We start from the raw sequence: 16,237 nt of genomic DNA, 5'->3' as shown, positions 1-16,237 counted from the left end.
CTTGAGACTGGTGTATATCTCTCTGCGTCCTGGTGAACTGACAAAACCAGGGACAGGTGCAGCCCCCTGAGACCCTCCCAATTTCTCTGCCATCCCCAGGTCAGCACTAACCCACCCAGAGGGCAGGCCTGAGCCCCTAAACCCCTGTCTGCCCTGGCAATGGTGGAGGGGGCAGGGTATTTAAATGACCTTATCTGCATAGTCTTTCCAGGCAGGGTCGCCCAAAATGTTCATAGACCCAAGGCTGTTAGACAAATGTCTTCTCTGCGTAGCCTTCCTAGGTTGCCCACAATTGTCCCGAAGAGGCAGGATGAAGCAGATCATGTTTTGGCACACATCCCTTCCAGTCCGCTCTCTCTTCTCTCAGGGGCGTTCTGCACTTCTTCCCCTCCGTTATAGAAGGTACTTAAGTAGATTACTAATGTGCGCATTTACATACATTTCCCAACTAACTGTGCAGACATTTATCACATCTCTATTCTTGGGCGGTGAGAAGGCGGGGCTGCCCATGTAAATAACCTCATTTGCATGCCACTGTCCGACCCGGCTACACGTCATTCTCCGGCGCTCTGGGCTCTGAGATGGTGGGCAGGCCTATGTAAACAACCTTATTTGCATGCCCCTCCCACATCGCCTGGCCTACCTCAGAACCCTTCCCCCTTTCTCCGATCCAACCCTTTTAACCCCCTTCCTCCTCCCGGGCAAAAGGGGCGGAGTGCAGTACGCAAATGAGCCTCGCGTTGGCGGCCGACCCATTTCCCCTACCTCCAGGAGAGTGTTCTGAACTTCCTTGCTCCGCCCCGCGCGGTTCACGCCTGCGCACGCACGGTCTCCTCAGCGGGTGAGGTCACGTGCCCAGCGGGCGAGGCAGGGGCGGAGCGTCGCGGGAGGTGGGGGCGGGGTATGGCGCGCTGTGCGGCGCTGGGCGGCTGGCACAAACGACGGCGCCGAGGCCGGAGGAAAAAGCTCGGTGAGGAGAGAGCTAGGAAGGGAGCGGGGCGGAGAGGGCGCGCGAGCCTGGACGCGGGCGCGAGCCGAGCGAGGTTTGGGGGCGCCTGCCGGCCCGGCGTGGTGGAGCGCTGCGACCCCGGGAAGGGAAGGGTGGGGGTAGGGCGTGGGGGAGGGAACGCGCCGGGCGCGTTGAGTGCCGGCCGTTGAGGGCGGGGGAGCGGAGAGCGCGCGCCGGCCGACGGCGGTGGTGGGGGGGAGGGAATCCGGGGTCCGAGCGGTCCACGGGCCGGGCCTCCGTCGCCTGCGGCGCCCCGAGCTGGGAGGCCCGCACCGAAGGGGGTTGGGAGGGGCCGCCCTCTCTTGTCTTGTCCCCTCCCCCGCCCTTCCCCCTGTCGTTGTGGACCCTCCTCCCGCGGCTGCCTTCCGTCTGTCTGTCTGTCTTAGGCCCTCCCTTCCGTCTGGGTGTGTGTCAGCCGCCGGCTGGCTTCCTCTCGTTGGGCTTAGGTTGACCCCTCCGCCCCGTTCAGTCCGGCCGTCTCAGGCTCGCCCTCCCAGCTTCTCTCCGGTCGGCTTTTCCGCCTCTGGACCCCCCCCATTCTCTTTGTCTCTGGACTCCCCGGTTTGCTCTGTCTGTGGAGCCTTACGTTCCCGCCGTGTGTCCCTGGAATCCCCAGGCAGAGTCCCCCCCACCTTGTGTATTTGTTTCCAACTCTCGCGCTCCCTGCTGCCCCAGTATTCTTTTTCTACTCCAGGCCCCCTCTCTCCTTGCTGTTCAGTTTCTGTGTCCGAGCCCCCACCGCAGTCCTGTGCCTTTGGGTCACCTCCCCAGTCTCACTCCTCTCTTCGGCTGCCTCCCTCACTGCCTTCTCTCTCTGTGATTCCCCCCTCCCGCCCAAAATTCCCATGATCTTCTCCCCGACTTGGCCTGGCGTTTGGGGGGGGGGGGGTCTCCGTAGCCAAGTCTGCCTTCCTCCCCACTGCCCCTGCCACTCCTCACCGCTACCCCCCGCCGGACTGCCTCTAGCTCTTCTCACATTCTGTTTTTTCTCTCTCCCCCTTGCAGCCACCCTGACGGGTCCTTTCCCAAGCCCCTAGGGGTGGCAGAGGACTTGGGGACCAGCGAGCACCCCCAGGGCACGAGAAGAGCCTCTGCTGCCTGCCCTGCCTCATCCTGCCCCACGCCAGGCTCAGCCGTTCCGGCCCCCGGCTGCATCAAGTGGAGGAGGCGGAGGCGGAGGAGGGTGGCACCATGGGCCCGGGCCGTGCCCTCCATGCCCGGGGGATGAAGACGCTGCTGCCATGGACAGCCCGTGCCAGCCGCAGCCCTTGAGTCAGGCTCTCCCTCAGTTGCCGGGTTCTGTGTCAGAGCCCTTGGAGCCTGGCCGGGCCAGGATGGGGGTGGAGAGTTACCTGCCCTGTCCCCTGCTACCCTCCTACCACCGACCAGGAGCACCTGGTGAGGCCTCGGCGGGGAGCGGGACCCCCAGGGTCACAGCCACTTCCACCACAGCCAGCCCCCTGCGGGAGGGCTTAGGCGGGCAGGATGGTGGTGAGCTGCGGCCCCTGCAGAGTGAGGGCGCTGCAGCACTGGTCACCAAGGGGTGCCAGCGACTGGCGGCCCAGGGCGCCCGGCCTGCAGCCCCCAAACGGAAGTGGGCAGAGGATGGCGGGGATGCCCCTGCACCCAGCAAGCGGTCCTGGGCCAGGCAGGAGAACCGGGAGGCAGAGGCCGAAGGGGAGGGCGGGATGGGCTGTAGCAGTGACAGTGGCGAGGCCAGCGCAGGGCTGAGGGAGGAGGTGCTGCCCGCCACGCCCGAGCGCCTGGCCCTGGACTATATTGTGCCCTGCATGCGGTACTATGGCATCTGTGTCAAGGACAGCTTCCTGGGGGCAGCATTGGGTGGCTGTGTGCTGGCCGAGGTGGAGGCCCTGAAGCGGAGTGGGCGCCTGCGTGACGGGCAGCTGGTGAGCCAGCGGGCTATCCCGCCACGCAGCATTCGCGGGGACCAGATTGCCTGGGTGGAAGGCCACGAGCCGGGCTGCCGAAGCATCGGGGTCCTCATGGCCCACGTGGATGCTGTAATCCGCCACTGTGCTGGGCGCCTGGGTGGCTACGTCATCAACGGGCGCACCAAGGTAAGGCTGCAAGGGCCTTGTTGGAGGGGGATGGGGCAACGCTTCTCTATCGGGTACCTGTGCGCTTGGAGACCGGCTTCTGGGGTCACAGAAGGGTTTAGACAGCTCCAGTGGGGGGAGTGTTGGTGTTGGAGTTTGCTTTGGGCTCTGCCTCCGTGTGGGGACGTTGGGGGTCTGTGCACTTTCTCTTTCCTTGTTTCTCTATCTTTTCATCCATCCCCGTCTCCTGGTCTGTCTAGTCCCTCCTGTTGTCTGTCTCTGGTCCGTCTGTTCTGTCTTCCAGGCAGGAGAACCAGGAGACAGAGCGGGGAGGGTGGCAGCGGTGAAGCCAGTGCCAGGCTGAGGGAGGAGGTGCTGCCCGCTGCGCCTGGCTGGCGCTGGACTCCATTGTACCCCTGTGCCATGCTGTGGCATCTGCAGCAAGGACAGCTTCCTGAGGGTGGCGCTGGCTGCTTGTGTGCTGGCCTGGGAGATGGGGGTCCTGTCCTCCACCTTTCCTGTGCTTCCCCATCCTAGACTCTCCCCTCATCCTTTCTGTCTCGTTTATCCATCTCTTTATTCCTGTTGGTCCTAATCTGTTTTCTTGATTTTCTATTTTGTGTCTTTTGGTACCTTTTTCTTGTTTTAGAGTAGTTGTTGTTAATCCTTTTTTTTTTTTTTGGACACCTGGGCTTTTTTGACAATCTGTCAGAACCACAGACCCTTTTTTAAGAAAAATGCTCTTTTGTGGAGTTTATGGGCAGTCATCAGTGTCTCTAGCTGCCTGTTCAGGAACTTAGGGTCAGGAGCTTTTCAGAAGACCTTGGTCCACTGGGCGTTTCTGGACAAGGCCTCGTAGGGAGTGCCTGCTGCACGCCAGTGATGCCTGGCTGGTGGCGGGGCTGCTTGCTTCCCTGTGGGCATGAGGCTGTGCTCCTGATGTCTCCCTCTTTAGTCTGATCCCATCCTGGGTCCTGCCTCTGTACAGCTCTGTCACTGGCTGGAGCTGGCTTAGGGATCCAGGCTCCCTCCGGGCTGAAGCCGGCATCCTCCCCACCCAGCTGGAACTTGTCCTGTCCTACTTCCTTCCTCTTCCTCCCTTACCTGATAGCTGGAGAGCCAGAGGAGGCCTTTCCCTAGGCTCTGCTCCTGCGAAGCAGGAGAGATGAGTGGGAGTCTCCCTGGCCACAAGGTCCTCAGCACCTGCACCCCAGGTCACCCACCTTCATAGGAGGGAGTTTGGGCGGGAGACCACGAGAGCTGAGTGGCCCAGAGCAGCATGCTTTCCTGAGCCTCAGTTTGCTCATCTACAGGATACAGAAATCAGTTAAGTCCCCAGCTAGTCTTTGGCAGTTTTAAGAGAGAAGGGGAAAGTAGAGGGAGCCGATTTCTTCTCCTTTGGTGCTTTGGATGCGGTTGGGGACTGGGGGTGTTGGGACTATTTTAGTCTTGGGTGACTTCTGTTGCTCTGGGAGGTAAGAACAAACCAGGCCAACTGAGAATGGAGGGGAGGACCCAACCCAATCACTGGAGTTCCTCTCAGACCCTCCCCTGCCCCAGTGAGATAGCAACTCCAGGCTTTCCTACCTTCAAAGGGCAACATATGGCCTCCCTCCCCAGGCTTTGGAATAAGAGTGAGCTGAGGTGGGTGGCCACAGAGGTGTTGGGGGCACAGATCACCAGTGTGACTGGCGTCAGGAACAATCTGCCTATTGGTCATTCTTTTTTTTTTTTTTTTAATGTTTATTTATTTTTGAGAGAGAGAAAGAGAGTGAGTAGGGGAGGGGCAGAGAGAGAGAGGGAGACACAGAACTCGAAGTAGGCTTTAGGCTCTGAGTGTCCTCACAGAGCTGGACACGGGGGTCAAACTCAGGAACCGTGAGATCATGACCTGAGCCAAAGTCGCACACTTAACCGACTGAGCCACAGTCGCACACTTAACCGACTGAGCCACTCAGGCACCCCATCTGTTGGTCATTCTTGAGTGGAACTCCTGTGTTTTGTTCTCCCAACTTTCTCTAGTCTCTCTGCTCAGTTGACCTGCAGATGGGAGAGAGTTGACTCCCACTGGCATCAAGGACTGCCATCGGGGACCATAGGGCGGGCCTGGCTGGCTTGGTTTGTCCCTTTCAGAGCAGCTTGGAGGTGGGACTGTCTCACTCCCCAGTTTCTGACTCTGTGTGTTTGGGTTGGGGTTTTTGGCACATTGTCACCAGTAGCCCTTAAATCTTTAAGTCTCCTGGCTCTGACACAAGCTACCCCTTCCCTGAGATGGGAGGGTGAGGAGCAGACTTCCATGTCACTCTGCTTGTTGTCCTTTTCCCTGGTAGGAGCGGAAGTAGATGCTTCTCTGGGGTCATGGTGTGTGTGGGGGTGGGTGGGTGGGGGGATCGGTGGGAGTTTAAAGGGCCTGTTTCTGTTGCCAGTCTTCATGCACGACTCCCATTCCATACCAGAATACAGACGCTGTCCCTGCATGTATGGTGGGAGACCCTGTGTAAGGGTGTGGAGGGCCGGACAGGTTGGAGTCCCTGAGACCCAGAGGAGTGCTTGCAGTCAGCAGCTACTGCCTGGGCACTAGGGAGACAAGCTCGGCCCCAGAGGCGTCCATGGGCCTGCCTGTCAGGCCAGTACTAGGTAAACAAGTACTTGTGCTGATTTCACATTGAGAGGGTAGAATGGAAGATCAGCCCAGGTGTATTCAGCCGGATACTCAAGGTGCCCTTGGACCCGAGATGTGAACAACAAGGAGGACCAGGGGAAGTGTGTATCAGGCAGGCGCAGAGGCCTTGTGGCTGAACTTGGTCTGGTGAGAGCAGTGAGGAGGCCTGAGGTGCTGGAGCAGAGTGATGGGGATGGTAGGTGAGGTTGGTGGCCTTGAAGGCTGAGGCCGTGAAAATACACAATTTATATTTTGTATTTTCTTGGAACGTGGTGGGGGTCTTGACAGGGATCTGAGCAAGGAAGAGCTGGAGAAAAGGGTCTCTGGCTGCCGTGTGGGGATGGATTGTGGGAAAGAGGCCACAGCACTGGACTCCCTCCCTCACCCCGTCCTTGTGCAGAACCAGCAAAATCTCTGCTTGGATTCTGTCTGGGGAGGGCTTGATGGCAGGCCACCTGGACGTAGCCACATTCTTCCTCCCAGTGGTGTGGTTGCTCAGAACACTGACCCGTTTGCAGGGAGTGAGTAGTGCAAAGAAGGTTCTCCTGAACCGGGGGTGTGGGGGCCAAGGTCTCACCCTGGCGCTGCCAGAGAGAAGCATGGCTCTCCACGGCTGGATGGCCTTACCCAGCTGAAGCCCTCCTGGCTGTTCCTCCCCAGGGAGGCGCTGTGCTCTTTTGGGGACACGTGTTTAACACAGAGCTGTTTACCATTCGTGCTGGGTTGAGCCCTGGGAGTGATGTGTTGGAAGAAGGCTGAGGATTGAGTCGGCCTGGCCTGCCACAGAGTGCTAGGCAAGGCTCGTGTTTTGGCAGCAGATGCCAATCTTTCTGGTCAGGGCTGTCTTTCAGGGCTGTGGCCAACAGGTGTAGCTGAGCGTTAGTGGGGAGCATCAGCAGGTGGTCTGTGGCCTGGCACCAATGTGGGTCAAGGCGTCGAGACAGGTGGTCCAAGGAGCCGGAGGGTCTGCCTGCCAGTACTCCCCTTTTGCCTTACACAGTCCTCCCAAGTGGCTTTGGGCAAAGGGTAGGATAGGGACTTTTTTTTTTCTTTTTAGCGTCATTTTAGTCTGTGCTTTGGCTCTCCATGTGACAGGTACCTTGCTTGGTGCCTGCCCAAACATCTGTCTTGTTTGCTTCCCACAATACCTGTGAGGTAGTTGATCAGCTCCATTTCATGGATGCGGGACCTGAGACAAGGAAGTGAAGTCTCTTGCTTGATGTTACAGCTCATGTGGCAGCACTGGGACTCGAACCTGGGAGCTAGGTCTGAAGGAATGCCTGGGCCCTTTTCCTTACACCACATCCACTTTTCTGTCAGCTCCCTAACGAGAAACAGGCACCCCGAGTGGCCAGGCCCTAGGCCTCCATGTGGTCAAGGGTGGCCAGGGGGATGGCACCCAGCAGGGGGAGGAGGTCAGAACCCTGTGGCTAGACCTGTACACACCGAAGCCAAGAGCTGGAGTGATTTCTCTTAGGTCTGTGGGGGTCAGGAATCCAGAGTTCTGAAGTCAGAGGGCAGTAAACAGAGGAGGTGTTTAGTACAGATGAGGCCATTGAGGCCCATGTAGATGATGGGACTGTCAGGGGCTACCCAGCAAGGTCATTCTTGGAGTGGGAGTTGGATTTCAGGTTCTAGTCACACACAGGGTTTGGGTACCTTTTCGTATGTGTAGGAAACACACAACTTGGGATTCTTTGTAGTCAAGGGCAGCAGTCCTCAGCATTGCTGCACATTAGAATTACTTGGGGGAACCTTTAAAATTTCCAGCCTCCACCTTAGACCAAATATTTCAGAACCTCTGAGATGGGCCTGGGCATCAGCATCCCAGGTGATTCCACTCTGAAGCCAAGGTCAGGAACCATGGTCTAGAGCAGTAGGCCACATTCTTCCATACCAGAAAACATTTAAATTGGTTTTATTCCACTGAGAGGTCTCAGAGGGGCGGGGGTCAATTTATCTTTAAGTAAAATCCTCAGTCGCTCATTGAGCCCCACCTGGGTGCCAGGCTCTGGGCATGTGTGTACAGGGAGAGGGTTATCAGGCCCAAGAGCTGAAGTTTCTGGTAGATGGTGGCTTAACTGGAAAAGAAGAAAGTCTGGGGGCTGGAGCTCTTGGAGGAGTCGGGGGACAGACAAGGGGCACGGAGGGGTGAAAGAGAGGAGGTAATGGCTGCTTCCCCAAATATCGCTGCCTAGCCCCAGTAAACCCACCTCCATCTGTCTCTGCCAGGCCATGGTGGCGTGTTACCCAGGCAACGGGCTGGGGTACGTGAGGCATGTTGACAATCCCCATGGCGATGGCCGCTGCATCACCTGTATCTATTACCTGAATCAGAACTGGGACGTCAAGGTAGGGGGTGAGGGTGAGGCGGCTGCATCGCTCCATTTTCCGCTCCCAGCTCAGCTTCTGGCATTCTCCCGTTCCTCTTCTCAGTCCACAGCCGGGCAGTGCAGTTAGCCTGCTGGCTGGCTTTTCCTGGGAAATGGCACCTCCTTCTCTCCAGCTGACCATGTGGTGGCAGCACGCACCCCCCCCTCCCCCTTTGGTGAATGGTGCTGTCTGCCTCACCTCTGGTCTAAGGAACACTACCCTCCCCTCCCCCCCACCCCTACCCCATCCCATTTCCTGTCTTTAGTAGCTTCCTGCCCCGGCTCCATGGTGATGCAGACTCTGGGCTGTCATTCACTTTAAGAACCTGAGTGGTGGGAGGGAATGATATGTGCAGCTGCCACATCCCCTTGGCAGGCTCCAGAGGGCAGGGTAGTGCAAGGCAGAGGGTGGGGGCTGGACTGGCCAGCCTCTTGCCTCATCCTCTGGCCTGCCCTCAGGTGCATGGCGGCCTGCTGCAGATCTTCCCTGAGGGCCGGCCTGTGGTTGCCAACATCGAGCCACTCTTTGATCGGTTGCTCATTTTCTGGTCTGATCGGCGGAACCCCCATGAGGTGAAACCAGCCTATGCCACCAGGTATGACCCATGCTTGTGGGGATGTGCTCAGGTGTCCCGTTCTGTGCCAACAAAGACTTGTCAGACCCCGGGAGTGGCCAGGGAGTGGTGAGGTGCTGAGAGGGGCCTAAATGGGAACAGAACCAGGCTCCGAAGGGTGAACTCTAGTGTCACTGGATACGGTGGCTGGAATTGAAAAAAAGTAATCTCTAACTGCCCTTTGGGGCTGCTCTGGTCCCCAGGTACGCCATCACTGTCTGGTATTTTGATGCCAAGGAGCGGGCAGCAGCCAAAGACAAGTATCAGCTAGGTACCTGCTTCCCAAAGGGCATCCCCTCCCTCAAACCCTTACTATTCCATGTGCCTCCCAAGGCCTCAAGTCCCCTAATTCACCTTGTCAGTCTCTTAACTCAATTTTGTGACTCATTTTTTTCTCCTCTCTGCCCATCTTCTCTAGACAGCCCCACTCTCCCAGCACCCCCAGCATGAGCCCCATTTCTTCTGGCCTCTCCTCCATCTTCCCAGGTTTTTCTTGGCTTCTGTGTCCCTTCCCTGATGACTCCCCCTCTCCTCTCCTCTTAACCCCCAGCATCCGGGCAGAAAGGTGTCCAAGTACCTGTCTCACAACCTGCTACGCCCACCTAGTGGCCAGCCCCAGAGCTGCATGGACAGACAGCTTGCCCTGACTTCGGGAGAGCCTTTGGCCCCTGTGCTGCTGGCCCAGCAGCCCACCGGTCTCGGTGCCTGCTCCTTTTCTGCCACCGCTGCTGCTTCTGGCTTTGCCTCTGTCCTGCTTGGTGTGGAGGGCTCCGTCTGACGCTGAGGACCAAGGAGGAGGAGAGACCTCTGCTGCCCTTTGATGGGGGCTGGGGTTGTGACCTGGGCAGGGGCCAGCATTGGGAACTACAGTCACTGGAGCTGGGGGCCTGTGGCTTGCCCTGTCTGGTCGTGCCCCTGAGACATGGAGAGCTGGAAGGAGGTATTGCTGCCTCCCACCAGGATGCAGGAATAGGGGTGGGAATGTCATGGCCTAATGCTGGCAAAGGTTTGTTGTGGCGGGGGAGTATCTCCAAGCCCCTCCCCCCCAACTCCTCCAGCCTGGAATGTGAAGTGACTCCCCAACCCCTATGGCCGTGGCACCTTTTGGACTAGGCTGCCACTACGTGGGCAGGAGAAGAGGTGCTGGGAGGAGCATGGGCGTGAAAAGTCCTGTCAGCCAAGAAATAAAAGTTTACCTCAGAGCTGCAAACTTCTGACTCTTCCTCTCCCTCTTAATGGTAAGGAGACCTGTCCATTTGCAATTCAGGGCCTTTATTGACCAAGGCAGGTAAGGAGGTCTGAGAGCCAGTGAGCAGAGGGCAGCTGAGCCTGGCCTCAGCGGGCCACCAGGCGGAGCTGGAAGGCTGGGGGAATATTGCCCAGGCCGGTGTACTGCGGGGTGAGGTCGATGCTGGTGGGGCTCCTGCAGGATGGTGGTGAGGAAGAGGAAGGTCTCGGACCGTGCCAGGCCTGCACCCAGACACATTCGCTTGCCTGAGCACACAGGGACGCAGGGTGGGAACCATGTAGCTGCTGGGGGCGGGGTGGGGGTGGGGGTTGCCCAGGCTTGTCCCCTCCCTTCCTGGCCCATACCTGGGGCAAAGGGCATGAAGGCATCTCTGCTCTGGAACTCGCCCTTGTCCAGGAAGTTGGTGGGGTTGAAGCAGTCTGGGTCCTTGAATTGGGTGGGGTCCTGGTGTGAAGACACCAGGAGAGGAATCACAAAGGTGCCCTGGGGGATGCATAAGGATTACCCTGTGGACTTGATTAGCCATGGCCTTTTATCCATCCAAGACCCCTTGTAAAAGCCACTGGGAAGGTGGACCTTCTTTTCTGTTCCCAGGACTTTGTAACTCAGCATCGGACAGGCTCAGGTCTGATGCTTTAGGTTCTAGGAGCTCTGGGGCCCTGCACAGAATCCCCTTGCTCGGTGGGTACCTTGGGCAAAAAGTAGCCACGCAGGTGGGTGTCCCGGGTGAGGGCGCGTGGCAGCCCCAGCGGCAGCACGCTGATGAAGCGCTGGATCTCGGGCTGCACGCGTTGGTGTAGGGCAGGCGCTTGCAGTCCTCCAGCCTCGGGGTGCGTGTCCGACCTACCACTGCACTTTGGCAGAGGGCGTGATCTGCGTGTGTCCTGACCCCCAGCCACCCCCAAACCCTAGCCCCTCATCCCAGGCTTTCCAGCTCACAGACCTGCCACCTCAGGGTACTTAAGCAGAATAAGGAGCCCGTAACGCAGAGTGGTGCTTGTGGTCTCAGTGCCGCCAAAGAAAAGGTGTGTGGTCATCACCAACATCTCCTGGAAATGGCTCTCTGGGTCTTTCTGTTCCTGCGTACAGAGATGGGCGGCTGCCATGTGCCTGGCACCTCTTGGTGGGCGGCATGGGTAGAATTTAGGGTAATAGGGGCCTGCACCTTCTCCATCTGATCGAGGAAGCAATCGATGAAATCGCGGGGCTCCCCTGGCTGCCGTGTCTGTTGGTGCTGCTGGATTTGCTCAGAGATGAAGACCTGAAGCTCCGTGAAGTTTTGAAAGATTCGGTGGTGTGGACCCGGGAGCCAGTCAAGGAGGGAGGGGAAAATATTGTACATCTGGGGGGACAAGATGGCAACTGGACCTTGAACAAGACCACTAGGTCCCCTGCAGGGGAAATTACAACCAGGACTTTGCTTTTTTTTTTTTTTTTTTTTAAGTAGGGCTTTAGTCCCAGCACAGAGTCCAACTCGGGGCTTGAGCTCATGACCCTGAGATCAAGACCTGAGCTGAGATCAAGAGTTGGACACTTAACAGACCGAGCCACCCAGGTGCCCTTGCACCAGGATTTTAATGTTCTTAGTTCTAGAACTCTTCCCTTCCAAGATTCCAAGACTCTCAATCTAATGATCCAATGTAGGCAAAGTGTATGTACTTGGGGCTTGGCACAGGTTTGACACGGGAGGAAGGGACTGGGGTGGGCCCTCTCACCTCACCCCATCTGGAACTCATGATGCGGAAGTTGTCATTGAAGAGGTCCAGGAGCCTCAGGAACTCTGGGTCCTCATAGCCATAGCGGTTCCCGAAGACCACCAAACAGATAACATTAGATACAGCATTATCTAGTAGCCGCCGGGGGTCAAACGGTGCTCCTGGGGGTGGAAACAGGACGGGGTCTTAATGCGGTGGCTTGGCTTACTGACTTTGTTCACTACAAATGTGCCGCACCTCCTTTTTAAGTAATCTCTACACTCAACGCGGTGCTGGAACATCCTGAGATCTAGAGTCCCACGCTCTACCAACTGAGCCAGTCAGGCGCCCCACCAACCCTTTCTTGATCATTAGCCACATCCACAAAAGGTCCCTTTCCTTTCCCGACCAGGCCGCACCAATGGTGTCTTGAAATTCGCCAAGCAGACAATCCGCCTCCTCCAAGATACGCTCCTCTATGGTCCGCGCTGCCAGCCGGAACTCCTTGAGTGCTCCCAGTGCCAAATTTCGCAGCGTCAGCCAGCGCCGCCCGTTAGAAAAGACGATGCCTGGGGGTGGGGCAGAGAAGGGGACCACCCGGGGAGTTGGCCACGCCCGTCCTGGAAGCGTCCGGTCTTGGAGCCCGCCTCCTCGCCACCCTTCACTCTGCTGCTTTCCAGACCTTTTTGCTGCAAACCCAGCCTTCTCGGTCCTATCCGCACATTGGCCTCACCTCTACTGGTCTCGATCCCTTACGAGCGCCTGATCTCTTTGGCTTTGACTCTTAGGCTCTTCTCTTCTATTGGCTGCACGAGGAACCGGCACCACCCCCCGCCCCCGCTCCTATTTGGTCCCTTTTAGCTCCGCCCCACCTTCCTGCTGTTTGCCTTCATTGGCCTTTATTCTTATTAGGCACCGCCCCATTGCCCCGGTCCAACCCTTTAAATCGCTCGAACTGGGTGGTCCAGGCCAGCACTTCCGCCGCCGCCGGGGACTCACCGTTTCCGCGAGTGAAGCGTTCGAGCACAGCCGTGGCCCCACGGCCAGAGAAGGCATCCGCCTGCAGCACTAATGCGTCCCGCAGCGCTGAGTAGCCGCAGAGAACCACTGCAGGGCGCCGGCCCAGCCGCACTGTGAACACCGGGCCCCAGCGGCCAGAAAGCTGCGCAGAGCCGGTGCTCAGCGGGTCCCGGTCGGGACTCTTGGCCGCTTCCTCCACCCCAGAGCCCCGCCCCCATCTCTCTCTAACTTCAGACCCAGGAGTCCCCATTTCAGCCCCTCGTTCCTGGCCGAGGCGCTCAGATCCCCACCTCCTCCTTCATCCACAGGAGTCCAGGACCCCAGCTCCCTCTTCCCTCGAGATCTGGAAGATGAGGTCCCGAGCCCTCCGCACCCTCAGAACCAGGCGTCTGAGCCCTCGGTACTCTCTTCCCCACCCTGAACCAGGAGAACGGACCTCTCTGCACCCCTTCCCCCCGGATCCCCTATCTGACGTCCCACCCTAGGCTGTTAACTCCCTCAGGACCCAGAAACCGGGGCGGGTAGAGGGAGGCAGGGAGCGGGCGGTACCGGGAGCTCAGGCCCACTGTCCCCCTCCTCCTTCAAACTGGTGCCGGGGCTCCCAGCTTCCACCCCTAGTCTCCTCCTTTCCTGGAACCCAGGACTCCAGGCCCCTCAACCTTCCTCAGGACTCATGGGGTCAGAGCCCTCAGCTGTCTTCATTCAGAGAACCAGGTGTGTTCCAGCCCCCAGTCCCACCTCCACGAGTCCAGAATCCTTCCCCCCATCCCCACCCACTCTCGGGGCTACCTCCATGAGAGTATGGTCCAGCCGTCCAGACTCCAGCTGCAGCAAGTTCCCCAGCAGTGGGAGCGGCCTGGGCCCAGGGGGTAGGACCCCGCCAAGGCTGAGTGCCCTGTGCACCCCAACCCCGCCTGGCTGGCGCCAGCAGCAGTAACAGCACTGTGACACCCGTGGACATCATGCTCTGTGTCCTCCATGCCTGCCCCCCTTTGCCTTTATGTGATTCCCTTTGGGTCTTGGGTGGAGCAGGGGCGCATACCGGGAGTGGGAGAGGTGGGCGTCTCCAGACCACTCATTCTGCAGATTCCCCATCCAAGGTCTCCACCCAGCCCCCCAGCTCTAGCTCTCTGTTGTGCCAGGCCCAGTGTGCCCTATTTGGCAACTTCCATGTCAATGCACCTGTTTGCATCTTTCACATCAATACACCTGGCCAACAGGTGCACCCTACTGAGCCTTTGGGTCCTTCGGGTCCATCTTACTTGGCCTGTAGATGTGCATTTCTGAATGCCCCGGCCACCTTTGGGCCCGAGACCCCCTGAATGCTGTACTCTATACTTCTGATTCCTAAATACTTTCTTGACTCCTAAAAACACCTCTGGTGACATACCCTTTAGCCTGGCACTCCTGTGCCCTGTGCTTGTGATTGCTAGGGACTCGCACCTGAGCCCTTGTCACTTCCATTCCCTTGCTCTTGGAACCTGGTATTCTGTACCTATCTACCAGATGCTCCCTCAAATCCCCTAGCCTCCTGGCACCCATCAGCCTGGCATTTCTGTGCCTAGCCTTATGACTCTTGGGTGCCTTCCCACATGCTGACCGCCTTGTGCCTTACCCTGAACCCCTCACCACCTCTGTTCCCAATGCTCTAGTTCCCAGATGTCCCTGAATGTCCTATGCCCATGCTGCTGCACCCCATGTCTCCAGTTTCCCATGAGTCTCGCTGGGCACCCCCACCTGAGGCCAGGTCTTGATGGCCACGCCTGGGGGTGTGGGCCGGAGGGCACAAGGTGCCCAGGGGTAGGGTTGGGGCTGAGTCAGAGTTCAAAACACTGTTCAGGAATGAGGCCCACCCTCCCACCAGCACCTGCCTCACCTGGCCATGCCTCACCAGATCAAGCCTTCTGACAGGTGCCTGGCACAGGGCCCAGAGATGGGGAGAGGGTGGGGGCTGTGCACTGTCTGGAACTGGGCTTGTTTCCAGGAATGTCTCTCAGTATCTCTGTCTCTATCTTTGTTTCATCTCTCACTCTCAATTTCTGTTTCTTTGTTCATCTCTCTCTCTTTCTGTTTTACTCTCAGTACCTGCTTCTGTTCATATCTGTATCCCTCCCAGTTTATCTTACCCTTAATCTCCCTCTTCCCTGTCTCCCTGCCTCTATCTCTGCCATGGATCTCCTTCCCTGTCAGCCTTTCTGTCCAGGAACCCAATGACTGGCAAGGAGTGTGGGCAGGCCCCCTGCCCCCCGCCGCTCTCCCCCCCCCCCCCTTACAGGGGCTGACTCCAGAGACAGCAGGGGTGCTGCGGGGTGTGCCCTCCCCTGACCTGGCCCCATCCCACTGTGTCAGGCTTTCTGATGAACTGCTTTCTCTGGGTCTCTTCAAGAGCTGGCATTTGTTGTTCACTTCTGTATCCCCAGCACTAAAATACACAGTGGGGGCTCAGTAAATGTTGAACCAATGCATGACTCTCTGTATCCTGAATTCTGTCTGTTTCTATCTCTAACTTAGACTCTATTTTTTTCAGTTTCTGTCCTGCTGAATCCTTGTGACTGTCTCTCTTCTTGTGTCTCTGTCTCATCTTGTGTGTGTGTGTGTGTGTGTGTGTGTGTGTGTGTGTGTTTATTTTGAGAGAGAGAGAGAGAGAGAGAGAGAGAGCGAGCATGAGTAGGGGAGGGGCAGAGAGAGAGGGAGAGAGAGAATCCCAAGCAGGCTCTGCGCTGTCAGTGCAGAACCTGGCTCAGGGTACGATCTCATGAACCTCAAGATCATGCCCTGAGCCGAAGTCGGATGCTTCACTGCCTCAGCCACCCAGGCGCCCCTCTATCTCTGTTTTGGCATCTCCTGTCTTCCTTCTCTCTGAGCATCTGTCCACTGTCTCTCTGTCTCACTCCTGGTCTTTGGTTTTCATGATCTCTCCCATCTGTCTCTGCATCTCTTGGTCTCTCCTGTCTCTCTCCAACTCTTTTTCAGTATTTCCGTGTGTTTCTCTTTGCTGTTGTCCCTCCACCTTTCTTTCTCGGGACCTCTGAGTCTCTCCCTCTCTCTCTCCACCTCTGCGTCCCTGCCTGGGCCCTTGGGGCAGACTCTTGTTGGCCTGTGGTGGGAACAGCATGGGGATTAAGGAGCCGACGCCTATGGGTGTGGGGACCGCCTATAAGTCTCAGCAGAGTGTGTTGTGTCCTAGCTTCTGGATGGCCTTGGGGAGGCCCCATTTAGGGTACGGTCACCTAAGCCACCTCCGCCCATGGCTGGGGGGCCACCGCCCGTCTGACTCTGGCTCCTTGGAGCTTAAGATGCCTGCCCACTCATTGAGAAAAGCTTCTGTCAGCAGGATGTCAGGCTAACAAGCCCAGTCTCAGGTTGGGAGGCCCCATGCCTGGGACTGCTAGCCCTACCCCAAAGGGATACATTGCAAGACAAGGGAATAGTCTTTCAGGCTTCCTGGTGCCTCCCTTCCCCCCTTCATTGCCCTTCTTCTCTGGCTTTCTCTGGCCATTTCTGTTTCTTTCTTTGTCTCTCTCTCTCTCTCTCTCTCTCTCTCTCTCTCTCCACTCTGT

The 16,237-nt window shown here is 57.9% G+C and overlaps 2 protein-coding genes across 4 annotated transcripts; one reads left to right on the top strand and one right to left on the bottom strand.

Annotated features, from left to right (window-relative positions):
* The first annotated feature begins 836 nt into the window (after window positions 1-836).
* EGLN2 (egl-9 family hypoxia inducible factor 2) lies at window positions 837-9,924 on the top strand. Of its 3 annotated transcripts, none has more exons than XM_058708617.1 (6): window positions 838-970; window positions 2,015-3,087; window positions 7,961-8,080; window positions 8,560-8,696; window positions 8,918-8,985; window positions 9,265-9,924. In XM_058708617.1, the coding sequence occupies exons 2-6, from the start codon at window positions 2,251-2,253 to the stop codon at window positions 9,318-9,320; spliced, it is 1,218 nt and encodes a 405-aa protein (XP_058564600.1). In that variant the 5' UTR covers window positions 838-970; window positions 2,015-2,250; the 3' UTR covers window positions 9,321-9,924. The 3 variants fall into 3 exon arrangements, with proteins under 3 accessions (XP_058564602.1, XP_058564600.1, XP_058564601.1); XM_058708618.1 differs by lacking the exon at window positions 838-970 and adding an exon at window positions 1,174-1,290; XM_058708619.1 differs by lacking the exon at window positions 8,918-8,985 and having other exon boundaries at window positions 837-970.
* A 45-nt stretch (window positions 9,925-9,969) lies between these two features.
* On the bottom strand, window positions 9,970-14,561 carry LOC131500172 (cytochrome P450 2F2-like). Its single transcript, XM_058708944.1, is given in 12 exon segments — window positions 9,970-10,137; window positions 10,139-10,208; window positions 10,308-10,446; window positions 10,653-10,747; window positions 10,750-10,847; window positions 10,903-11,042; window positions 11,129-11,305; window positions 11,679-11,839; window positions 12,077-12,226; window positions 12,657-12,819; window positions 13,455-13,533; window positions 14,554-14,561. Coding segments are annotated over 12 exon segments (1,368 nt in total). The 3' UTR covers window positions 9,970-10,049.
* Window positions 14,562-16,237: the final 1,676 nt, after the last annotated feature.

The sequence above is a fragment of the Neofelis nebulosa genome, chromosome 17, assembly GCF_028018385.1.
Source record: "Neofelis nebulosa isolate mNeoNeb1 chromosome 17, mNeoNeb1.pri, whole genome shotgun sequence".
Classification (NCBI taxonomy): Eukaryota; Metazoa; Chordata; class Mammalia; order Carnivora; family Felidae; genus Neofelis; species Neofelis nebulosa.
This window is presented reverse-complemented; position numbering and strand designations above follow the sequence as displayed.